Source organism: Eurosta solidaginis, unplaced genomic scaffold (genome assembly GCF_040869045.1).
Source record: "Eurosta solidaginis isolate ZX-2024a unplaced genomic scaffold, ASM4086904v1 ctg00000339.1, whole genome shotgun sequence".
NCBI lineage: Eukaryota > Metazoa > Arthropoda > Insecta > Diptera > Tephritidae > Eurosta > Eurosta solidaginis.
The window spans coordinates 1,436,343-1,463,424 of NW_027136884.1; the positions used below are offsets into that span (position 1 = coordinate 1,436,343).

Below are 27,082 nucleotides of genomic sequence, written 5' to 3' on the forward strand. Positions count from 1 at the left end.
CTCACAAAGGCCTACACTAGGGAAACCAAAATTAATTGGTTAATAAGGCAGTTCAGATATCATTGGATTGATTGCCAAACAAAGATATGTATGTAGAACCGTTTATACTCGCAGCAAGAAGAGCATCAGTCAAACACAATTAATCTAAGCAGAAAATACTTACTAATGCTTACTGGGTACATAACCCTCTCCTGAAAATGAGTATAAGGTGGACTACCTAGTTTTTCCTTAATTAATTGACTCGACTTTGGCTCGACTTTGCGTCAACTTTTATTTTACTTCTACCCAACTATGCCTCGGAATTGACCAGACTTTGACTTAATTGTGATTTGACTTCGACATGATTTTTTAACTGTAAGGGCGTGTTCAGTTTCTTCTTGAATATTCTAGTTGCTAATATTCATTAAGAAGACGTGATTGGAAAATTTTATCGGACTCTTCATTCAAGCTCGAGAGTAACAAGTCACGCGTTTAACAAAATGCCGCGCCATTGTAGCCGGGTGCAAGCAGTATGATATGGGCACAGCTCTCAGTATAGCACAGTTTTTTTATCATATGAGCTCTTAACATGACCTTAACTGAAGGTCATAATGCTCAGAGCTAAATAGTAAAATGACAAGGGTAAAAGTTAGTGGATCTGTAAAGACTTTCAGAAAGATTACTGGATCATATAAACAATCCATATAAAGCACTAAAAATTTAAAGAGCGCCCATCTATACTTTTCTATTAGCGGCTTATCTACAAAAAACTAGACTGTAATTAATAGACATCTCTCGCTGGGGCCAACCCCAATTGGCATAAACAAAAATGTCAATGGTCGTAGAAGTCTTGCCAAACCCTTGGCAACACGAGCCAAATTTTCGGCCGCATAGGTAAAAAAATCGCTCAGTTGTTATCAGGTCAATGGCCATAATGTCAATTGATTTTATGACCACTTCAAAAGGCCACAAAGTGGTTTGTTGTTATGACCATTTAAAATGGTCACAACGTCAAATTACAAATTGTGCCATCGATATTGACATTATGGCCATCCTGTTTTCCCCTAATGTCCATGATATCAACTCTTCGATTGTTTTCGCAATACCCTTGTTCAGTCAAAATAAAAGATACATATATTCTTTTATTTAAAATTTTCGAATACTGCGCTTTTTTTTTATATTTTGGACCCATCCTAGTGATATATCGGAAAAAACTGGCCAAATAAGGGCCTTTCAGAGAAAATAATAATGCTATATGATTAGCGTCTTATCTCCGAAATAGTCATAAAGTCAAACGGAAATTTCTTAAATGACCATAAAATCAAACTAAGAAAGGCCAATTGATCGTATGGCCATTTGAAGTGTTGATAACGTGAATTGACGTTTTGGCCGTTGATCTTTTGTCATCGCACCAAGAAAATCGACATTAATAGTTTATCAAATTAATCTAAGTTTCAAAAGGCTGAGTTATTTATTTATGGAAGAGCCGACTATACGAATGATGACCCATTTCTATCGGTACATACAGACGGCATCAGAGAAGGGACTTATCAAGCACTATGACAAATTACTTGACCTCATGTTATATTGAACTACATAATTACTGAAGATTTCCTGTGCAAAGGCATAATCAAATTGTGAGATTGAAATCAAGATTGAGTGTCTTTTTTTCCTTCGTGCAGAATGAATCCTTGTTATAATATTTCATAACGAAGTTGATTGCTTTATTAAACAAGTCCTTTCAAAACCATTTCTTCTTTTCAAATCAGACAAACCGCCACTGCCTTTTCTATTGGCAGGATGGTAAATTCTAAGCAAATGCTAATAAAGAACCAGAAACAATAACAGCAGGAACTATAAGAAACAAGAAAAAAGTGACTATAAAATCAAAGGCAAAGATGGCGAGCCTACAGCCAAAATTTATTTAATTGCTTATGCGATGAACGTATGTGTGGATATGTATGTATGTGTGTTATGTGTGTGTAAAAAAACACACACTCCTGAAAGAACACAACACACCTAAGCCTACTAACACACCTACGCCTACTAACACATGCCAAAGTCATTTTCCATACTGGCCCCAACCAACATTGGCACTCAAATGGAGAAAGAGAGGGTAAATATTTTTTCCCCCAATTTTCATATTGAAGAGAAAAAAAGAGAATGAGTGAGTACCTACAAAATAAAAGTTGTTAAATAAGAAATAAACTAACAAAAACAATGAATAAAGAGAATGAAAAGAAGCACGTAAACAAAATCGAGAGTATGGATCCATACAAACATCCATACAAAGAGCTCACAGTAATAATAAATGAGAGAAGACAACAAAAAAACGAAATAAAGAGATTGAATAGTAAACAACAACCGAATGGAAACTGGCAAAGGTAATGTAACCATAAAAACGTGCACACAGAAAATGCCAACAACAAAAATCAAAGGAAAGGGGCAGAAGAAGCAGCAACATAGAGCCATTCTTTGAATTTAATACTCGAAGAGCAGGACAAATCGGCTTTTACAGGAAATACAACAAAGCAATAAGGTAATAAAATAACAGCATGGCAACAAAAATAACAATAACATCAACAACAATAACTATGAGATAGCATACATTATCTTGGTACAATGAAAAACAATCGGAGAGTAAATGCTCTGAATGTTTACTGCCTGCCTTTTGCTTTGCCTTTGCACTGCCGACCAACCGACCGACCGACAATTTGATAGAAGCACGTGTATAAAATGCTGCAGGCTTCCTAGCTGTTGTTGTCTACTTGCATATTTACATTGATGTGTGTGCGTGCGCGGTTATCTGTGTGCATGACTTTATTGTTGATAACTACAGAGTTGCCAAGGGCATTTAATGAGAAAATATATTGTTGACAGCGTGGGTGATATTCAAAGTAACATTCCAAAGGCATCGAAGGTATTAAATTTCATTTCATTTAAATTTGTAAGGCCAATTAACTTTAGGAACTTCAAATTTAAAATGAAATATGAGATAAATAAGAACGTAACACATACATCTATGTGAAAGTGAAGGGTGTTTAAACTTTTATTGTCTTTTCCAAAAAACGCATTGCTTTATTTTTTATATGGAAAAAATCTGAAACACCCTTCGAAGAAACAAACTGCCATATAACTTGTACTTTGCTCGACTAAAATTGATTGGGCTTAAAAACTGCACACTCAAACAAATTCAGTGAGCTCCAGGAAATAAGTTCAAAATTTTCATAAAATTTTCTCGATAGGTTTATGTTAATCAAATACAAAATTCATGGACGTTTTTTAAACCGTTTCCACCAGTTCATTCCAGCAGAGTGATGGCCGCAATCTTCCTTTACTTTTTTAGTCGAACCATCATCTTTCATTCGCATAACATGACCGAGTCAGTGTATCCGCTGTGTTTTATTTCGCTAGACTATGTTGGTGTCTGCATAAAGCTCGTACAGCTCATCATCAAATCTTCTTCGGTACTCGCCGTGGCCGACACGTAGAGGCCCATAAATCTTTCGAAAAGCTGTTTCCACAAACACACCCAGAGCTGCCTCATCTGATGTTGTCAAGGTCTATGGTTCTGCACCATATATCAAAATGGGTACGATAAGTGACTTGTAGGACATGATTTTCGTTTGCCGTGGGAGGACTTTAGCTTTCAATTGCCTATCTGTTTCAAAGTAGCATTTATTGGCAACCGTAATTTTTCGTTGGATTTAAAAGCTGACGTTTGCGTTATTGTGGGCCCAAAATAAACCAAGTGTTTGACGGTTTTGAAATGATGGATGCCAACATTGGCTTGGTTGTAACCATAACTTACAGCGCGGGTGTTCGGGCGGATGATAGCAATTTGTTCGGCATAAGCCAGTGATTGCACGCTTTTAAAGAATATTGTTCCAGAGTGCTTAATTCACACATAATAGCATGTAGGCAGCTGCTATCGTAGGTGACATAAAAATCGGCGCGGAGGTTATATGTATCATTCCCTTTTTTCGAGTTTTTTTTCTAGGGTTTACTGTATGCTGAAAACCGGGTCGATAGTAAATTTACTAGGTTTGAAGCCGCACTTATAAGGTCCAAACGGTCGATTTAGAGTGCGATTCAATCTTTCGAACAATATGCTTGACAGGATCTTATATGAGATACTAGGAAGGCTGATTTCTCAATAGTTGGCACAGTTTGCAGGATACCCCTTTATGTGGACTGGGCAATGATCACTTAGATGCTAACCGTCGGGTATGCACTCGTTCGACCATATTTTGAGAAGAATTCAATTTGTTTGACAGATGGCAGATGTCACGCCCTTCTGTATAGCGAAATTACAGTAAATAAACTAGACAGAAACAGTTTACATGAAAAATAATTGTATCGTCAAATCCGAGAAGCAAACAAACTCCACTGAAAATATTTAGAAATTAATGGCAGCCCGAAACAAAAATTAGATAGATAAACTCAGCCGTGAGAAGCTGTGAATGCAGAATAATTCTCTAAAATGTTCTACTTCTTCAAGCTATTTGTAAAAATAAAAATGATGTCTTTAAAGTCTTCAATTTCAAAATATTCCAAGCAGTCCACACTGAAAGAAATGGTGCTAGTAAAATCAACAAATCGGTTCTGTTGTTCTTGGCTTAACGGAGTTTCGGTTAAATTGATCGACTTATGGTTAATTCGACCGAGTTCTTTGTCAAAGGAACAAATTAGTTTAGTCATTTCAACAGATGAGAAATTGTCGCTCTTAAGTTAACAAAATTCTGTATAATTGACAGATTCCTGGCCAATCTAACTGATTTTTCTGTTAACACAACTGATCTCACTGGTCATTTCAACAGCGATCAACAGTCAATACATGAGAAAATTTCAAAGAGAATTTTACGCTCACTGCGCTCTCTACTTCGTCCTTATGACGATGGTGCCACTTGTTTAAAAAAAATACCAAAATAAGAGAATTACCAAATCGAAAAAACACACAAAATGGGAAATCAACAAAAAACTAGTTTTTCAGTTATCAATACAAAACAAAAAACCCTTTTTTGAATTGACTGTGTAAAAAATTATGAGATACGGGACACCTATTTATCGGGTACAATTTTGCAACTTCTCCTCCAAGTGAAATGCAAAATTGCGCAAAATTAAACTTGCCGAATTACATGTAAAATTACTCCAGTGGTGAATTACCTTTTGCGATTTGATTCTTTACTTTTCTATAACTTACAAGTTCTCGATTTAAAATTTTATGACACACATTTATACAAGTTTTGTTCGAAACAATCAAGTGTGGCATCTACATGCGATAGAAGAAATTGAGAATGAACTGAGCTGCAACCGAAAGAATTGAGAATCAGTTTTGTTACTATTATTTTCATATCTATTTGCAAAGCGAAGTTCAAAAGTATAAATTAAGTAAATTATAAAATATTTATGTATGTATGTAGGTATTTATTTGAAAATTTGTTCCTAGCATAACAATTTTGACAAATTATTTAACAGTGCTAGTCATGAATAGCATGAGCTATAAAAATTGAACATTTATAATAATAATAAATTATATTTATCAAATTAAATTAAATATAACGGACAATAGGGAAATATTTGTGTATGTAAATGTAAATCTTAAAACTAAAGAAAAGTAATTAATTAATATTAAAGGACAGCAGTAGTGATGATAACCTTTGGCTGGTTATAGATTGAATAGTATTTAACAAATAAAGAAAGAAGACACAGAGAAAGGAAAAGACTTAGAAACGAACATTTTAACAACAAAAATTTGAGATCCAGTTTAAGAGTCGTTAAAAAATGATGTTAGCCCTTTTTTGAAGTTCAGAGCATTACTTAAGAGTCGAAGACTTGTAGGTAGCGAGTTCCAAAGACGTATTGCAGTAACAAAGAATTGGCGCTCAGAGGTTAGCGTGCGGTATCTGATGTGCTTAAGAAGAAGCACCGATCTTGATGATTGCAGAAAAATAAGCTTACGATATAGATAGTCAGGTTCCTTTGTGTGTATCAATTTATGGAGGAAGGACAGTGTTTTGACTTTTAAAAGATTTTCGAAAGAAATGTTTAGCAACCTTTCAGCATGTTGAGATACGTGGTCAAGTCTTTTCAACCCATAAACATATCTAGCAATGTTGTTGTAAACAACATTTAGTTTTTTCTTGCACAGATAGTCACAGTTTGAGTAAATCACACAACCATGGAGTAGCGTAGGTATTAAGTACGCTTTAGCCAGAAGTAGTCGTATGTGCAAAGGCGTGAAATACTGTGTTAACCATAGTGTACGAAGCATTCCATACACTTTCCCAACCGTTCTAAAAATATGGTCTTTCCATGTCAATGTTTTGTTAAAAATTACACCTAAGTTTTTCGCCGTATTTACGTATTCTATAACGGAATTGTCAAACACTACATTCTCTAAACCATTAGTGGGAAAAGACCTTCTATGAATGACAATACATTTTGACTTATTCGGGTTTATACATAAGCCATTCATATTAGCCCATGAAAATATTTGATTCAAATCGTGGTTTAAGTTACTTATGCACAAGCTAGTTTGATCACGAGGACAACACGTAAACAATTGCACATCATCAGCGTAGATATGAACATTACAATACTTAAGGACATCGGGTAAGTCATTGATATACAGAACAAATAACAGCGGACCCAGGATAGAGCCTGATGAAAGTGCGTTTAATAAAACAAAATAATAAAGTGTATAATGTTTAATGTGTGCCAGCATATTTGATGTAAGCCCAATTGACGTTCGGATAGTAAGTGCCACCGTGGTGTGATGGTAGCGTGCTCCGCCTGCCACACCGTATGCCATGGGTTCGCACCCCGGACAAATCAACATCAAAATTATTGCAATGCGGGGTCGCCCCTCGGTAGTGTTTGGCAAGCGCTCTGAGTGTATTTCTGCCATAAAAAGCTGTCAGTGAATACTCATCTGCCTTGCAGATGCCGTTCGAATTCGGCTTAAAACATGTAAGTCGCGTCCGGCCAATTTGAAGGGAAAATCAAGAGGAGCACGACGCAAATTGGAACAGAAGCTCGGCCTTAGATCTCTTCGGAGGTTATCGCGCCTTACATAGGTACTTTCATACAAAGCTGTCGCAACAACTTTTTTTGTTCATTTGACTACTAAAACGGTCAATTACGAATCAACGATTTGTGCGCAGTTGATTCAACATCTTGTTGCGATGGATAAAAGTAACAGAAATTTCGGTTGAATTGACCCGATTTCGGTTGATTTTACCAGTATTTTTCTTTCAGTGCAGGGCAAAAGCTAGAAACTAAATTTTCTATAGAAAGTAAAACCAAATTATTCAGCAAAATTATCAAACAAAAATGCGCCATGTGTAAAAGAAGGCTACGCCTGTAAGAGCTTTATGTAAGAAGGGTCTGTAAGAAGAACTTCGGAGGTGTACCATGTGCAGAACCAGTCAAACTTTGGTAAAAAAAAACCGTTTATTTTGTGCAAGCAAGATAGCATAGCGACTCTACTGGTTTCATAGAAACATTGGTCTCCCTTGGAAAAAGATTCGTACGGTTCCCGAACATTACTTCGTTATCTTTTGATATTTTTGTTTGTGTGGTTAGAAAAATCAGCGTCTTATCGCGCACTAACTAGCTGCTTGGCGCAAAACGGATTTCGGAAGAATATATAGTGGTGATTTTTTACACAAACTTTGTTTATATATTTCCGCGTATACCTTGCCTTGGACACTGCTATAAAATGGCTTCGCCTCACCGCTTGATCTTTTGAAAAACAACTCGGCAACACTCACCTTCTGCTCAAGTTTTCTAATCTAACTGGTGGGTTTCTTCTAAAATATGTTATATTGTTTTGGTCACTTTTTCTGCCGGAACCAAGCTTCCAGAACCTAATCCTCCTTAAATTTTTTGACTTTGCTGTAAAGTTAGAAGCTACTAAGGGAACTACTAATCGTTTTCTGAAAAATGCCCAACTCTAGTGAAAGCAAGTTTGTGCGCCTGTAAGTATGCTTTGCTTTTCTTTGTATACCGAACAAACTATTTTTTTCCAAACGGGATTTCTTTCGATACAGCACTAAAAGATTCATGGCAACCCTATGCATTACAAGCAATCACTAATGCGGCAGTTACTCACGAACGTACGTACCAAAAACGTGTCAGCTGACACGACCTATCTTATGAGTGTGCAATGTAAAGAAAAACTCACCGACGTGCAACGCCCGTACGTACGTAGCCCGGAACGTAGAAATCAAAACAATTTTGGTATTTTCCGTAAGAACGTGTCAGCTGATCGCTCTCTAAATAGACAGAGTTGCCTAGTAAACTTTTGTGCGCTAATTTTTGACCGTTTGCAATTTTATGCAAAAACACCTAAAGTTTGAAAAATTGTGAAAATAATTCGAAATAATTATGTAAAAGTGCAGATTATAAATATGTAATCTATTTATACTTATTTAATATTTATTCCGGCCTTTTACAATATCAAAAATTAAATTGGAAAAAGTTGATGTTTCCATAAGCATACATGCAAAATGGTCAATGGCAACAGTGCTTATTTGTAAACAATACACACACAAATATGTTATGTACATGTACACAGACGCACACATTGATTCCTACGGGCTTGAGAGTTCGGTCAAACGTGCTTCGTACGACAAACGTCCGTACGTACGGCACACGTCGGTGGGTAACTGCCGCATAATGCATCTTAGGTGCATTTTTTTTTTTTTCTTTTCTTTCATTGGACTTTGGTGAAGGCAATATTGATTGTTGTAGAAGGGCAAAGGCCGAAGAATGCACTTGGTGATGGACACAGAAAAATGCTTAAAGGGACTGTATATATTTTGGTGGTTGTTTGTTTTCATAACTAAAGCGTTCTCTCACAAAATCACGCACACATAAACGGATATAAACACAAACACACACATTCATACTGCAAAGAATGCTTAGCTGGTAAAGCCAAGGCAGCAGCACGCGAGCAAAGTAAGCAATCAAACAAACAAACAGATATACAGATATTTTGTTACTATACGCACGTACAACGAACACGCACGCACACAAATATAGGCATATGTGCTCTCATGAGAGCCCAAAGAGAGTGTGGTGAAGAGCTACAATATGGTCATAGCGCACTATAAGGCTAAACGTACAGCGACGTAAACAAAAATTTTAATTTTTCAAATCAGTTTTTGGCGGCACTCCAAACGATGTAGACTGGTCTATTCCCCTAACAATAACCGTATATTTGATAGGAGCGCGTCTTCGTGCGTGTATACGTATGTATGTATGAGAATCCGTGCGTGCTTTTGTGAGTGTGCGTATGTATGTATGAACGAGCGGGGAAATACGCGTGTACTAACGTAAACACGGCGCAGCTTAATTGCATTGTGAAAATAATACACAAAGTGAAAGCGAAAACGATCAATGAAATAATGCCGGTAAATGAGCTGCAAGGATGGGAAACTTGAAGAAAAAATACGGATAAAGGCAAGCGTGCATACATACAAAGTAAAGAAAGAAAGAAATATTATACGTAATTTCTTCGCTTTTGTGAGTGACAAATTTTGAAAAACAATTTGCAAAAAAATTTTGAAAAATTAAAAAAACAAGTTCTAATTTTAATTACTCATGTTTTCGAAGTAAACGCAAAACACGAAAGCAGACAACCCAAAAAATATAATTTTCAGCATCAAAAATAATTCTAAATTTCTAAAAACAGCAATAATTTAAAACGAAATGCATCCCAACATTTTTATATAAAAGTGAGATAGTGAAACTGAAAAAAATGAAAAAAATTTAAAACACCTGTTTAATTATGTAGGCTTTCTAATGTGAGACTAAAACCAAAATCAAATTTCACAAAAATTTTAATTAATATAAAAGAAGTGAAAAATTATAAAATTTGTTTAAAATTTAAATGAGACTGAAACAAAACCAAATCTGTAAATCAAATTTCTTGAAAATTTTAGTATTGAAATAGTTAAAATTCGAAATAGTATTTGTAAAATTTTGTACAATAAAAATTATGCGAAATTTTGTTTGAAAAAATTAATGAAGTGAATATTTACCAAAAATTTATTGAAAATTTTTGAAAACTTCTAAAACAAAAATTGCTGTAAGAGTAGTGCCAAATAGTTTTTTACGAAATGCACGCTTTAACAAATTCAAAGAGCACACAAAATAATTTCCTTTTTCGTAAGCATTTCCGCTTGTAAAGTAGTCATTAAATACAAAAAGCACCAAATTTGCAACTAATCCACAACAACAATAATAACAAAATTTTGCTACAACAAAATAATACAACCATTATCAACATGGATTCCAGCAGCAATGCCACCCCCATAAATCAACTCACTTCCACTGCCAACGTTAATGCGAATAGCAACAACAATACAGATAACAACAACAAAACTCACATTAACAACGCTTCCATCAACAATGCCACGATGACCTCGGGCTCGGTTGTCTACGAGAACGGCACAATTATGGGTGCCATCTATGAGAATAACATGAGCTACAACAACAAAAGTAGCAATAACAGCCAAAGTAACAGCAGCATTTATAGTCACAGGCATAGCAGCTATTACCAAGAGCCGGAAGGGCAGTTTGCCAACATACCGGAGATTGTAATCAATGGCAGCTATAGCAGCAGCCACCAAAATCTACACAACCATCAACAACAACAACAACTGCACCTCCACCAACAACAACAACAACATCAACGACCAATATTAGGCCGCCAACAAAGTGATACGCACATTGTCGATTCCACAAATAATTGCGATGAAGCTGCCATAGAAAGCACAGCATTGCTAGTCGTCTCGTCCACGACAGCAGAACCCACAAGCGAACCCACTAACAACACAACTTTGCTGCATGACGAAGATTTAGGTGGCATGGTGGATGTATCCGATGCTGTAGTAAGCGATGAATTCGAACAATTTATGTTAAATCGCAGTACCTCTGATAGTAATATACTCGATTCGAGTTTTTATAGTGAACTCCAATATCAACAAACGCTCGGTATGAGTTTTGGTGATGGTAGCGGCGGCGGCGGTGTTGGACATCATGAGATTGGTGGCATATCAGGCGGTGCTTATATTGATGCAGCAACAGCAGCACAACAATACCAATTAGCTGCAGCTGCGGCTGCCACACGTGCACAACTTGGTTTACCACCATTGCCACAAACACCAAGTGCTGCAGCAGTTGCAGCAGCGGCGGTGGCTGCTGCTGACCTTCTAAATACGAGCACCTGTTCGCGTGAATCTTCGTCGCGTGCTAACAACAACCAGCACAATATTACCAACAATCAAAACAATAGCAACAACAACAAACGTTCGCGCACACGCCGTACACACAAATCGAGTAAAGCGAAATGGAATGCGAATGTAGCAGCTGCTGCAGCTGTGGCTGATGTTGCACGTGGTGCTGCAACAGCTGCTGCTGCGGGTGCATATCCACCACAATATGCTGCCATATTTTTGGATCATGGTAATGTTACGGCGGCTGCGGCTGCCAATGCAATGGGACAAATGCAAATTGCAAATGCGGCAGCTGCTTCACCGTTCTTAAATGCTCCATTAGTGGATGCTGCAACAGCGGCGGCATATTTGCAACAGCAGCCTTATCAGTTTATTACGACAGCGACAGCACCCTATGCACATCTCGGCAGGCATCATATGCACCACAGGTGGGTTGAGTTGATATATACATTGAAACTTATTACTTCGAATTTATATTATACTTCGAAAATTCTACTTAAGTAGTGATGTGGTGAATAAACCATGGATCATTACATTTATAAGTTTTATTATAAAAATGTTTGGTGGTTTGAAAAATGTTTTATGCGACAAAATTAAAAGTTCTCATGAAGGGAAATAGGAGTATAGAAAACACTTCTCCGTTGGCATAACGGACAGGACTATAAATCTGTTGGAGAACTATTCACCCGAGCACTCAAAGAGCAATCTCACCTTCTCTCGACACCGTCCATGATTCTGAGCCATTTATCAGGACAAGTATGATGAGCGACTTGGAGAGCGCGATGTTTTTCGTAGAGAGAGGGCTTTACTTTTCAATTGCCTACTCAGTCCAAAGTAGCACTTGTTGGTACGAGTTATTCTTCGTTTGATTTCTACGCTGACATTATTTTTGCTATTATTCCCAAATATACGGAATCCTGCACAGTCTCGCATTTATATCTGTCAACAGTGAAGCGATTGCCAAGGCGCGAAAGTGCCGATTCTTTCTTTGATGACAGCAAGTACTTCGTCTTGTCCTCATATACCGCAGGACCCATTGTTTTGCTTCTTTATCTAATCTAAAGAGGGCAGAACTTACAGCGCATTTCCTGAGGCCAATAATATCACCAGTAATTGTACGATCTTATAGTTTAGTTCTGCTACTAGAATTATCTTCCCTAGCATTACATTGAAGAAATCGCACGAAAGGGAGTTGCCTTGTCTGAAGCCTCGTTTGGTATCAAATAGCTCGGAGAAGTCATTCCTCACAAGTCTTACTAGCTTTGCAGGGAACTTAAATTCAGACTTGGCAGCGTACAAGCAACTTTTTTCCGCGCTGTGAAAAGCTGCTTTGAAGTCGACAAAAAGATGGTGAGTGTCGATTCTCTTATCGTGAGTCTTTTCCAGGATCTGGCACATCACGAAGATCAGGTCGATAGTAGATTTACCAAGTCTGAAGCCTAATGAAGTCCCAATCAGTTTGTTGGGCTTCTGTCTTTGGCACAGTACGCTAGATATAACCTTAAACGCAATATTAAGCAGGCTGACTTCGCAGTAATTGACGCGGTTCGTGGGACGCCTTTCTTGAGGATGAGGGCAGAACACATTAATACTCCAATATGTAGGCATGCGTTCATCCGACTATACTTTGCATAGGAGTTGATGCATAATTTTTACTAACGATTCGCTTCCGTGTTGGAAAAGCTCGAAGTGCCTGCCGCGGTCATACGCAGATGCCAGTGTTAACAGCCCCATTTTGCTACCATAAAAGACATTATAAAAGATATTAAGCCTTTGCTGTCGTGATCCACGACTTGGTGTAGATTATCCAGAAAAGGGAGCTCGCACGCAGAGCTGTCTGGAACTACTTAACGGTTCTGTTGGGCCTGAAGAGATTGGCGACAGTTTGGTGTTAGTTCAGAATTGAAAGAGTAAGAGCCAATGGATTTGATACCCATTTAGCAGTCGCTAAAAATATCGATTTCGTTGCCAAACCATGGCTTCGATGAAAGCTAATACTTTTACCTGGAAGACACTATTTTGATCAGGTAGTCTGAAGGAGACTTGAAGGTCACGCTCCTTTGAATAGATCCCTTCTTCAACCCTACTGTTATATTTAAAGTCAGTTTATAGTGAAATGCTACCGTCAGCAACAAAACACCAATCCGACCGCATCCAATCATCTCTGCTGGGAATTTTTACGATAAAGTAGCTTTCCGAAACTCTTTTAGTCGCAAAATGATTTGTGCTCTAAGGAAGAAAACTTTAATTGTTTAGTATGCTAGAGTGTGCTGTGATTTTAGTACTTTATCTGGAGACTCTTTTAAACTCAGGGATGAAGTTGCTGCTAGATCCAAGCTTTGGATATCAAGAATGAACTGAAAAGCTTCGCTTGGCGTTGATGTTTAGATCTGTGCACTTTCCCAGCAAATGTAAGTTTGACGCCGTTTTCGGCCTGGCAAACATACGACTACCATATATGTAATATGGTTCGAATAATCACGAGGGTAATCCATCTGCACATACATATTATGAGTTAGTCCCAAATTTTGACAGTGGTTTGTCTAGTGTATAAATCATAAAAGACCTTAAAATGAAGGTTATATTGAAGGGATTACAAATAAATGTTGTATCATTCGTATACTCATATTTTAAATTAAATTCAGTTAAAAAGAATTGCTTAATTAGTTGGTCGTTGAATTTATACTATGCTTGATGTAGCATATGTATACGGAAATTTCGTTTGACTGCAGAACATTTGTGTACATATATACATTGGGCTGGGGCGATTTGTATGGGCAAAAGATAACCGATATCGCGCCATCGATTTTTCGATAGGATTTGGGCTCAAGAAAAAAAGTTCCACTACGCATACCCAAAAAGTAATTTTCGAGCCTGCCAAATTTAGTTTTTTTGACTTTTTTCGACTTTGATTTTAAGGTTTTTTTCATGACCTACTAAAAAAATTTTCTTTTTTAAACTGTTATCGCCAACGTTTTTAGCGAACATTTTTGGGTCGTACAGAGTATACATGAAAATTTTACAATCAAATGAAAATTTTTTTAGTAGGCCATGAAAAAACCTTAAAAATTAAAGTCTAAAAAATTAAATTTCGCAGGCTCGAAAATTATTTTTTTGGGTATGCGTAGTGGAACTTTTTTTCCTGAGCCCAAATCCTATCGAAAAATCAATGGCACGATATCGGTTACTAAATCTACCCAGTCTAATATACATATACAAATGTATGTGTGACGCATGAATAATTGCAACAAAATTTTGATTAAAGTGTGTGGTGACACAAAAGGTGGTAATCAATATTTCAAAAATGAATGCTTGCAAATTGATTGTAAAAGACAATTAATTATCCACCAGCTATGACAAGCACTATGTATACATGATTATTTAACTATACTGAGAAAAAATATAATTTAAAATAAATAACTTTTCCTGCAATTCAGTTAAAGAACCAAATCGCTTGTATGCCCCATACTCTATTCACCTTACTGAGCTATATAAATATATGTGATATGCGCAATTTCCCAAGGTTAAATTCTCTGCAGTCACAAATCTTACTCTGTCGTTTTTCTGCTAGTTAATTTACCACATATATTATTATTATCACACCCACCCTATGCCGCTGCGTCGTCTCTGTGTTCAATATACATACATGTGTAAACGATATACATATACGACTCCTACACCACAAGCAAAAACAATCAAGCTAAATATCACGCACGGAATCAACAAATCAATGTAAAAGCTTACCAACATAATTTAAGTAATCAAACATACAAATAAATACTTATGTACATATGTATGTATATGTATTGTTACACATGCAAGAAAGAATATTTATGTACGCTCAGTCAAATGGAAATTTATCACTCAAAGTGTATCGATATTTGCGAACACGACCAACATATCACCAAAATTTCAATCATTTTTTATTCTTGTCACAATCATGACATAACCATTGTTTGAGGAGAGTTGGAGGAGAGGGAGTCGCATATAAGCAAAAGTGTGAACATTTTTTCCTCCAGAGAATTTTTTAAGAGCGTTAAAGCTGAGAACGTCATATTCATTTTTCAATATCCGGGGGTATTTTAAGTAATTTTTAAAAGGATTTTAACAAAGTAACCCCAAAACTAAAGGCTTTAGAAATTTGTCGAGAAAAAACTTCTTATAAAAAAGGTTTCTATATAACAAATTATCAGTAGAAATAGCAAATTTTTTTTAAATTACAAGGTACTGCATATTTTCAGGCGCATATTCACACCATTAACTTCAGTGGCATACAAACAGGCCTTAAATAAATCTTTAATGTGACGAGTTATTTTTGTTTAGCAGCGCTTAAGAGTTTCCTTAAATATTAAAAATTACCTAAAAAGTTTAACTATAGACGCATGTGTGTTTTTGCAAGAAATATTTGTATTGCATATTAGTTTTTGATTTATATGAGTTAACCGGGGATTGCCCGTATCGCTTTAAATGTATGAAAACATTTATTTCAAGCAATTTTTAATTTTATAATTTATTTAATAATTTGGGAAAAATTTAAACAACGTGACGGACAGACAAAGCGACAGCTGTTTCGATTATACTTTGTAAATCTCTTCAAAGCCTTTCCTCCCGGGAGTGGGAGTCGAACCCGCACTCCTACGATAGTAGAAATGGTTACAAACGCATTCAGCTACGTCATGCCTTAGTTGTTGTAGTTCAATAAATAGAACAAAAACAACAACAAATACCATGTTTCTCTGAAAACCGCCGTACAAACATGCATAACAACATGCATAACTTCAACACATAACTACATACGAATTATGTAATGTGTGGAAGATAATATATGCGAAGAAGGCAATTGGGAAAAACTTTACAACAACTAAGGCATGACGTATCTGAATGCGTTTATAACCATTTCAACTATCTCAGGAGTGCGGGTTTGGCTCCCGGGAGAAAAGGCTTTGAAGAGATTTACAAACTATAATCGAAAGAGCTGTCGCCTTGTCCGTCCTGATGTCACGTTGTTTAAATTTTTCCCAAATTATTAAATAAATTAGTTTTTGATGTTTTCCAGTTATTCTTACGAATTTTTCTCAGAAAATCAAGATAAAAAATTTAAAAAAAAATGTATTGCATATTTCAAGGCGCATTGTGAATTTCTGTACGCTTTTCTACTTCCTTACTACTTGACTGGCCCAAAATCATTGTCACAGAAAAGTGTTGCTTATTTCTAGGTGCCCACGTATTTGTTTAATTTCCGTTAACTTTTTCTTTACTCCAGTTAAGATTTTTACTAAGAAACACATACTTTAAAATGCATTTGAAAAAACCGCTTTCGTAAAATGATTAACCCATTTATTCCCCAAATAATCTTAAGCTTCCAACTCAATTGTTCATTCGAGTTTGATTCGGACCTTTTTTAAATGATGAAGTCAAAATTCATATTTGATATAGTCGAAAATACTTTCGAATTCGAAGCTATGCTTAAAAAAAAAAATCTACGTAAAAATAATTTGGATTTGAATTTAATCTATCTTTTCTGAAAAATCAAAACAAAAGTCCTCAAGACAAAAATTTAATTTTACAAACAACTTTTAAATTTAAGAATTGGTACTATTTTCTACGAAATTGTGTAGCATATTTTGCTCGCATATGAGTTTTAGTAAACATATTAACACAGCAATGCGTTTATGATTTGGTCCATAAAGAAAAATTTATCTAAAAAGAGAGAATTTGCGTTTTTATTATTAGCACTACCTTTTAAGATCATTGCAATTCTTCTTAGCAAAAACATCGTGACTAATACAAAATTTTACGTTTAAAAGTTCTAATGAAGTTATTTCTTACAAAGTAGGCATAAGTATGCAAATAAAATAATTCGCTTGTGAATGGACACTAAGACTTCATCATCCCTTTCTGTATATATATACTCAATCCAAAAGTCTCATTTTGTATAACAATTAAAATAAAGTTCGCATGAAGATATGCAAACTTTACTTGTTTTATGCATTTAACCCTTTCCCACTTTTTCTAAAAAAATGTTTGTTGGAAAATACAAATGTTTAATTCAGCAATTGCGACAAAGATTTTTCATAAAAAAAAACTATAAAATATTTAAACAAAATATTTACTCAGTTATAAATTTTAACCCTTAAACTACAGTTTCTTAAAATACTCCATCAGTATTACTTTATCTAATATATAAAATTCTTCTGTCACGGTTTTAGAGGCTTAACTCCTCCGAAACGGCTGAACCGATTCTCATGAAATTTTGTGATCATATAGGGTAGGTCTGAAAATCGGCCAACGTCTACCTTTTTTTCGCTACGTGCCTAGGGTCTTGAGATCAAAACGTGGACCCGGGTACCCCTAGAGTGTGTTTATACAATATGGATATCAAATTAAAGCTGTTGATGTGTGCTATAGTACAGGATAATTTTCATACCCCTGGGTGACTAGGGTCTCGAGATATAGGCCAAAACGTAGACCCTAGTACCCCTAGGATGTGTTTTTACATTATGGGTATCAAATTGAAGCTGTTGAAGTAGGCTTTAGTACAGAGGAAGTGTTACACCCCTGGGTGACTACGGTCTCGAGATATAGGCCAAAACATGGACTCGGATACACCTAGAATGTGTTTTTACATTATGGGTATCAAATTGAAGCTCTTGATGTGTGCTATAATACAGAGTAAACTTTACACCGCTGAGTGACTAGGATCTCGAGATATAGGGCAAAACATGGACCCGTATACCCCTAGAATGTGTGTGTATTATGGATATCAAATGAAAGCTCTTGCTGAGCGCTCTAAAGTTCATTGTGATATTCGATTTAGTCGCATCAACCTGGCAAAGCTGATAAATATGCATGCGAAGCCGAAATAAAGACAAGAATTAATAATACCCACACCCCTATTTACATACGTCCTAATCGAATTGCCTGAAATTTCGTACATAAATTTGCCTATATTAGTATTTACGATGCTTTTTTCCGGGACGTATACCAGAGACGGACTGCGACTGGAATTAGGACTAGCACTGGGACTGAGATTGAGACTCGGAGTGGGACTGGGACTGAGACTCGGAATGGGACTGGAATAAAATACATACCACCCTCTGGGACCGGCAATAAGAGATGAAGAAGAAGGAGAACAACTTGAGAGAAGAGAAAAGAGAGGAAGAGACTGAGAAAGAGATAGAATGAGACGAGGATGGAGATGAAGTGAAAAAGACGGAGGGAGGAGTGAATAAAAAGATTGGGAAAAAGTGTAGAGGGGTAGGGCAGAGTTAGACGGAAAAAACTTATTAAAATGTATGCGGATAGGCCAAATTTAGGGCAGAACAACGTCTGCCGGGTCTACTAGTATGGTCATAAAATTAAAATTTGAGCTGCAATTTCGAAAACTATTTCAGAATTTAAATTTGTTTGTTTGTTCTGCTACATTTTATGCTTTTCAACCCTTTCACACATACACTAGAATTAATATTTGAAACACATTTTCATCATCATTATTAATTGGCGCTTAACGGCCTAAGTTTTTTCGGCCGTTTTGTAACAAGTCATGTCAGCTATCCTTGTTTCGCGAAAACTGACGCCGATTGGGTGCACCAGGTGACACTGATGACCTGATGCTCAATATTCATTCTCTCTCAATTAGTTTCTAGGAATAGGTCTTGAATATCAGCTGTCTATTCATTCAATTGTAAAGAAAAGTTCATTCGTTTACAAGAATGGGTCTTAAATATCAGATGGCTATAGAGTTGCGTAAAACGCGCCAAAAAAATTCCATGAAATCGGTGCGTTTTCATTATTTTCGAATAAATTAGCGAGTAAGCCGTTAAAAACTTATAAAAAAAGAGTTATAACAAGTAAGGAAGGGTAAATTCGGGTGTAATCGAACACTACATACTCAGTTGAGAGCTATGGAGACAAAATAAGGGAAAATCACCATGTAGGAAAATGAACCTAGGGCAACCCTGGAATGTGTTGTTTGTAGGATATGGGTATCAAATGAAAGGTGTTAATGAGTATTTTAAAAGGGAGTGGGCCTTAGCTCTATAGGTGGACGCCTTTTCGGGATATCGTTGTAAAGGTGGTCCAGGGGTGACTCTAGAATGCGTTTGTACAATATGGGTGTCAAACGAAAGGTGTTAATGAGTTTTTTAAAAGGGAGTGGGCCTTAGTTCTATGGGTGGACGCCTTTTCGAGATATTGCCATAAAGGTGGACGAGGGGTGACTCTAGAATTTATTTGTACGATATGGGTATCAAATTAAAGGTATTAATGAGGGTTTTAAAAGGGAGTGGCCCTTAGTTGTATATGTGAAAGCGTTTTCGTGATTTCGACCAAAATGTGGACCAGGGTGACCCAGAACATCATCTGTCGGGTACCCCTAATTTATTTATATATGTAATACCACGAACAGTATTCCTGCCATGATTCCAAGGGATTTCGTCCTGCAGAACTTTTTCATTTTCTGATACTTAACATGGTAGGTGTCACACCCATTTTACAAAGTTTTTTTCTAAAGTAAAGTTTTTTTCAATGCAATTACCATATTTCATCCCTTTTTTCGTATTTGGTATAGAATTATGGCATTTTTTTCATTTTTCGTAATTTTCGAAATCGAAATAGTGGGCGTGGTCTTAGTCGGTTTTCGGCCATTTTTTATACCAGTACAAAGTGTGTTCAGATTATTATGTGAACTGAGTTTAGTAAAGATATATCGATTTTTGCTCAAGTTATCGTGTTAACGGCCGAGCGGAAGGACAGACGATCTACTGTGTATAAAAACTGGGCGTGGCTTCAACCAATTTCGCCCTTTTTCACAGAAAACAGTTATCGGCCTAGAATCTAAGCGCCTACCAAATTTCGCAAGGATTGGTAAATATTTGTTCGACTTATGGCATTAAATGTATCCTAGACAAATCAAATGAAAAAGGGCGGAGCCACGCCCATTTTGAAATTTTCTTTTGTTACTGGAGTTGAATGTTGACATAATTTACTTATATACTGTAAAGATATTAAATTTTTTTAAAAATTTCACTTTAAAAAAATTTTTTTTTAAGTGGGCGTGGTCGTTCTCCGATTTTGCTAATTTTCATTAAGCATACATATAGTAATACAAGAAACGTTCCTGCCAAATTTCATCATGGTATCTTCAACGACTGCCAAATTACAGCTTGCAAAACTTCTAAATTACCTTCTTTTAAAAGTGGGCGGTGCCACGCCCATTGTCCAAAATTTTACTTATTTTCTATTCTGCGTCATAAGTTCAACCCTCCTACCAAGTTTCATCGCTTTATCCGTCTTTGGTAATGAATTATCGCACTTTTTTGATTTTTCGAAATTTTCGATATCGAAAAAGTGGGCGTGGTTATAGTCCGATATCGTTCATTTTAAATAGCGATCTGAGATGAGTACCCAGGAACCTACATTCCAAATTTCGTCACGATACCTCAAAATTTACTCAAGTTATCGTGTTAACGGGCGGACGGACGGACATGGCTCAATCAAATTTTTTTTCGATACTGATGATTTTGATATATAGAAGTCTATATCTATCTCGATTCCTTTATACCTGTACAACCAACCGTTATCCAATCAAAGTTAATATACTCTGTGAGCTCTGCTCAACTGAGTATAAAAATATTTTGTGGTAGATACATAGGTGAAAAAATATGAAATAATATATTTTCATCGCGTTGCTTTGCTTTGATGCTCCGGCATCGCCATAAGATAACAATGAACGGCTATCCCCCTTCTTGGCTTTGATGCAAAACGCAAAAAATTTTTAAGAAATTCCGAAATTAGATCCACTGTCATTTTAACGAACGCAAAAAGATAAAACATGGTGAAGTAGCTGCGTTATCGTCCTCAAAAAGCCGTTAATGAAACATGTTGCGTTAATTTAAAGTATGGAATGTCGCAACGCGCCACAAAACATGGCCTTTATCCATCCACTTCCATCAATGCCAAGGCTAAGGAGCCAACTTTTTCACCAATCGAAAGTCGCTACCAAAACCCGCTTCGTGTGCAGCCCTTCGATGAAAGATGTTGCCACTGATAAATTTTCCAAGGGTGAAAAAGAGTTATTTTTTCTTCGGGTTTGTAATCCTGACATCAATTCGAGTTTTTTGATATCCCAATTGACAAATTTGAGCAAATTTTCGGTGAAAATCATAAATTAAACCTTTACCATGTAAAATACACCAAAATTATTCTGAAATGCCCAAATTAGATTTTGAGCATGATGGCATCTATGGCCAATATTTAAAAAAATGCCCATTTTCACGCGCTCTCAAAGAGCGAGAAGTTTCATATCAGGTCATCAGTGCCAGGGGAGGTCTAGGATTTCTCCACCTGCCTCTTCCTTCTCAGTGGTTGTCTCCCGCTTTCTCTCTTTTCAAACTGAGGTGCCGACTGAAATACTTTCTTGGGCAGAGGGTCTTCGCTCATTCGCATAACTTAACTTAGCCAGCGAAGCCTTTGGGCTTTTATTCGCTGAACTATCGTCATATCTGCGTTAAACCCATACAACTGATTATTACACATACTCGCCGTTGGCATCACGGATACATCTTATGGAGAATTTGTTTCTCGAACAGTCCAAAAACCGTCCCATATTCTCTCGACACCGTCAAAATTCCGGCCCATACATCAGAACACGTATGATGAGCGATTTATAAAGCGTGATTTCTGTTCGTCGAGAGAGGACTTGACTCGTTCAAGGAGTTTCTCCATTTGATTTCTAGGCTGAGATAATTTTTGTTGTTAATGCTGGTTCTCAAATAGACGAAATCCTTCACAGTCTCGAATTATACCCGTCAACAGTAACGTGGCTACCAAGGCGCGAATGCGCCGATTATTTCTTGCATGACAGAAATTACTACGTCTTTCCCTCATTCACTGCACGATCCACCCTTTTGGCTTATTTATTTAATCCAGAAAAGTCCGAACTCACAACGAGTTTGTTGAGCCCAATACTCAGCATACGCCCGTAATTGTACGCTCTTATAATTATACCATTATGGTTTAGTTCTCTTACTAGGAGGTGTAACTAAATCGAACTAGTTCTATCATGCTGAGTTCAAATTATTCCTCCTGCTGCACTGCACGTTTTTTGAGTCAATGTAAACACATAAATGAAAAAACTTTAGTGGCAGAACTTTTTTTCGCTTAGTCGTACTACAACTTTTGCAATACATTCACTTTCATTACAACTTCTTGCCATTTTATTTTTTATTTTCCATATCTTTTGTTGCGATGTTTTTTTGTTACTTACTTGTACGTCCACTCTCGCTCCCTATCTTTATCTCAAACACTTGCAGCGTTGCGATGTTAAAGTGGCTCCTAAATCAAAGTCAGTCGTCCAAAATGTCGAAAACCACCCTAGAAGCAGACTAAATACGAATTTTTACGTAAAACAAATAAATAAAAAAAGTTCAGAAAATCCTAATGGACACCAGCAAACTCAAACTCATACCCAAGCACCCAAAGTACTCGTACTCGTACATATGCATATGAATAACACGTACATAATAAATGTAAAAACAAAATTTCAAAAAGGCAACCAAAAAAATCAGAAATATTGTTTTGGTACAGGGGAAAAAGAAATCAAGCATCTCTTGAAAAAGTTTCAGTTTGACAGGCGCATTTAAAATTGTAATTGGCATGCTCCATCACAATGCGGGATGAATGTATGGATGGACAGACGGACGTACAATAGATTGGGAGCGTCAAACGAACAGACAGGGGGTTAGAGATAAATAAAGAGACAAGCGAATGAATATCTGAATGGATACTTGAATGATTGGACGGTTGCATGTCTGTGTCGATGGGTATTTGAGTGTTTTGCGGTTGGACATGCAGACAGTTGTATGACCCATGAACGCCAAAACGCATATAAAAAAACAAAGTAGCAATATGGGATGATCCAAATTGAATCAAATTGTATTGATGTGGTTCCGTGGATGCGGGAGATGGAGCATGCAGTTTTTACTGAGATTCGCTTTGTTTTAGGCTGCAAGCTGTGGCTGGACGATTGCTCAGATTAAATTAACTGCTGCGGGTTTATAATATGCAGCAATTAAATATGTTCGTACAACTGAAGTTAATATGCAGCAACTTTAAAGTTTGAGGGCTTCATTGCGCAGGCAGTTTTTGCTTTACTTCAATAAGCTTGCCTTTATATGTGTTTGTTAATTTTTAACCCACCAACGGCCAATTGGTTTGAATCAATTTTGATTTGGCACTTAGTGGGTTAAAAATAAAGTTTATATAGGCTTATAAAAAAATAAATATAAGGCGCGATAATCTCCGAAGAGATTTAAGGCCGAGCTTCTCTTCCAATTTCAGTCGCGCTTCTTTTAATTTTTCCTACAAATTGGCGGGACGGGACCTATTTGTTTTATGCCGACTCTAAACGGCACTGAGAAATATATAAAAACTTTCAGAGACTTGAAACACAAGTTTTACGAATAACTTGTATCTCCGCGTTGATGGGTTAAAAATTAGAAAAACTTGTTCCTCAACTAAAAATGAAGAACTTCAAAACTATTAAAGACAAAATTGATTTGATAATAATTTGGCGGTTAATGAGTTAAAAATAAAACATAAAAAACTGATTTTAGCTGAGTGTAATCAAGGATCCGACGCTGAGGGGACAGCCTCCGAATGAGTTTTGGAATGTCCTCAACTAGCCAAAGTGCCGTCCGAAGTATGGCATCTTCATACAATCGCGTACGTTGACCTAGAAAAAAGGGTGCTTAGATGGAACAGCCGAGGATCCTTTAAAACGCCCCACTTTCTGGAATGCCACATATACAAACCTATTGCTTCTTCGCATGGATCACATTTCCTGAGGCTTTCTTTGACACAGCAGACCAAGCGCAAGATGAAAACTGATCACGGTGGAGACCATACTGCTCACGAAGAGGCAACTCACTACTATCATTAATATGACTGGGACGAACAGATACAAATGTGCACCTCAATGGAGTACTACTAGACAGTAAGCCCTTCTACTCCAAAGCCTAGCCGTCTCAAAGCCATGTACAAAGAAGCTGTTCGCATCAGCCTCGGGTTCTTTAATCGTATCAAGTGCAGGAGTTTTGGGCCGCACTTATGCTGATGCAAATTGGAGCTGTTCTGGTCGTTGGGTGGAACTTGCCTATAACTCTTCGCGCTGAAAAAGAAGATATCAACAGCTGAGTGGAATATAACCTTATCTTAGCTGCCATTACGAATAATAGCGCAAACCGCGGAAAGTTCGGTTTTAGTGTATAGCCCTTGAAACAGGGAAGGGAAATCTACACTCGTAAAATTCCCTGTCTGTGCATAATGCATTTCCTCCTACTAAATTTGTTGCCTTTATGTTTCTGATTTCAGGTTTTCACATATGTCATGTGAATGTTATGTTATGCTACGTTTTGTTTTGTTGCACAGTTGAATTTAATATATTTTGCATTATGTAATGTTATTTGTTGCATTATGTCATGGTATGATGTGATGCATTATTTCTGATATTATATTGTTATATTGTGATATATTACGTAATATTATCTTACGTTGTATTATTTAATGTACACATGGTCTAATGGTTTGTTATGCTATGTGAAGTTATGTTTTTTATGTTACATAATGTCATGTTATCTTATGTAATGTAATATGTTACGTTATGCTACGTTACGTTATACTATGATGCATATGCCAAACAATCTTTGTTGTTTTTCATTAAGTTAAGGGCCGTATGCAGTTCTTCAGAAAACCAAAAAATGTATATAAAATGACAGTCAAGAAATGATTAAGAAAAATTTCGTGTGTCAAATTCTATTTTGCAGTACGCAGCTCTGAAGAAATTACTACCGCTAGTCGAGTTTTCCAAGGTAACCTTAACGTTGCTAGCCTAACACAGGCAGTCCTTTTTACCCTCACAAATGGAGGTTTAGCTGACTTTTTGCATGATGTCAAAAAACAACTCATACTTTTGTTCTACCAAACCATTGTCCTGCTGCAGTGGTCAATACAAACGCTTTCGAAGTTGCAGAAAAACTTTGTTAGGCTTTCTGTTAAACTTTTACTAATTTCCACTTCCTTTTTTCAGTACAAAAGTTGTTTCTCCTGTGAACCAACCTATGTAACAACCCCATCCCCATTGTTAAAATGTATATATGTGTGTGTGTATACTTGAGGTAGCAAAAAAACGAAACAAAATTTGAGCAAAAATCATGTTACAACAGAGGCGCCCAAACTCACTTACTCTGGAACTATGAGGAGGCATAAACTTTTACGGCTATTTCAAAATAATTTATTTTTCATTGCTGCAGAGCCAGTTTTTTCCAAAATTTTTCTCTATTATTATCGTTGCCCAAAAATCTTGTCACGCTCACGCATGCAACATTTTACTATCTTCGCTTTGCTGTCATTTCAATCGCAGCAAAATACGAAAAGCATGATGATTGTAGCCCCCACAGTAGACCTAAAGACCGTGGCACAATGAAATTTTTCATATAGATGAATTTAACACAAGCTTTAGCATTCGAGTAACATCGCCATGTTTATAAATATGTAGAAAACTACAGACTTGACAATTGAAGTTTATTTCGCCTTGCCGCAAATTTGAGCTTTCACGCATTTGGAAGCCACCGCTTAATAGTACTGCTGCTGCTTTAAGCGCCAAATACACGACATGAACATTTCCGCGAACATTCCCGTTATGTCATGTTTCTGCGACCTTTTCTGTCGTGTATGGTGGTGTTTGCCAATTCGCGCAAATGTTCGCCAAAAATCAAAATATTTTCATTTTTGGCGAACATTTGCGCGAACTGTTCGTGCGTGTATGGCGAAATAGCTCATAATCGTAGTAATTTCTGAACGGAACAGACGTGCGCGGAAAAATAAAATGGACAATAAAAAATTTCTGAGTGAATTTATTGAAATGTATAAATATTTGCCATCATTGTGGCAAGTAAAAAGCAAAGATTATTGTAATAGAATTAAAAAGAATAATGATTATGCGACTTTAATTGCCACAGCGAGCAATATTGCTGCAGCACAATTGTTGTCCGTATTCATCGTTGTCTGAAAGAGAACTAATGTTCGGCCAAAAGTTCGTATGGTGTATGGCCAAAGCTGCGAACAAGATTGCGGAATGTTCGTGTCATGTATTTGGCGCTTTAATAAGCTTTTGTGGCCAACGTGTGTTATTTAAAGTGTGTCGGGGAAAAAAGCGAGTGCGAGTGCGAGTACGCTCATATAGCGGAAACGCATTTATAGCATTTTATTATCGACAATTTCATTTCATTATTACTACATAGATTGTTTTTTTTTTACTCCTTTGTGTATTTTGTATTGTATTATTATTTCATCTTATTTTACATATTTTTTTTTTTTTTTATTATTGCTGTGAAAAACTTTATGCTTACCATGTCATTGTCAGCACTGTTGGCAGACAGACATAAGCCTCCATGCTTATGTATATTTCATTTAAGTATATGCTTATATGGATGTATATACATATGTATAGGCACATTGATGTCATATTATGAGGCGACAGCAGATTCACAGACAACTACTGAGCATATATTTAATGTGTGTTTGTGTGTGTGCAGGACTATGCGTGTGCTCCTAGTAGCGCCTGAGGGGCGAAGCCAACACAAATTCCACAAATGTCGCTACATTTTTGTAATACACAAGCGTGAACTATTTGTCCTTGAATTTTTTTTATTATTATTTTTCAATTGTTTTTTATTTTTCTTTTATTCACTTAAATACCATTCACGAAATTAAATGGCATTTAAATTTTCATAGGGGTTGGCTGGGTGCAATATGTGAGATAGCATATAAAAATTAGCGTCAATTAGATAAGGACCCAA

At 36.6% G+C, this 27,082-nt stretch overlaps 1 protein-coding gene across 1 annotated transcript in view; it reads left to right on the forward strand.

Annotated features, from left to right (window-relative positions):
- The first annotated feature begins 10,071 nt into the window (after positions 1–10,071).
- The window catches only part of LOC137235645 (TSET complex member tstC-like), a 145,494-nt gene continuing 128,483 nt past the window's right edge, over positions 10,072–27,082 (forward strand). Inside the window, exon 1 of the mRNA XM_067758535.1 lies at positions 10,072–11,653. Within this exon, the coding sequence (XP_067614636.1) occupies positions 10,275–11,653 (1,379 nt within the window). The 5' untranslated portion in view covers positions 10,072–10,274. The remainder of the gene's footprint in view (positions 11,654–27,082) is intronic.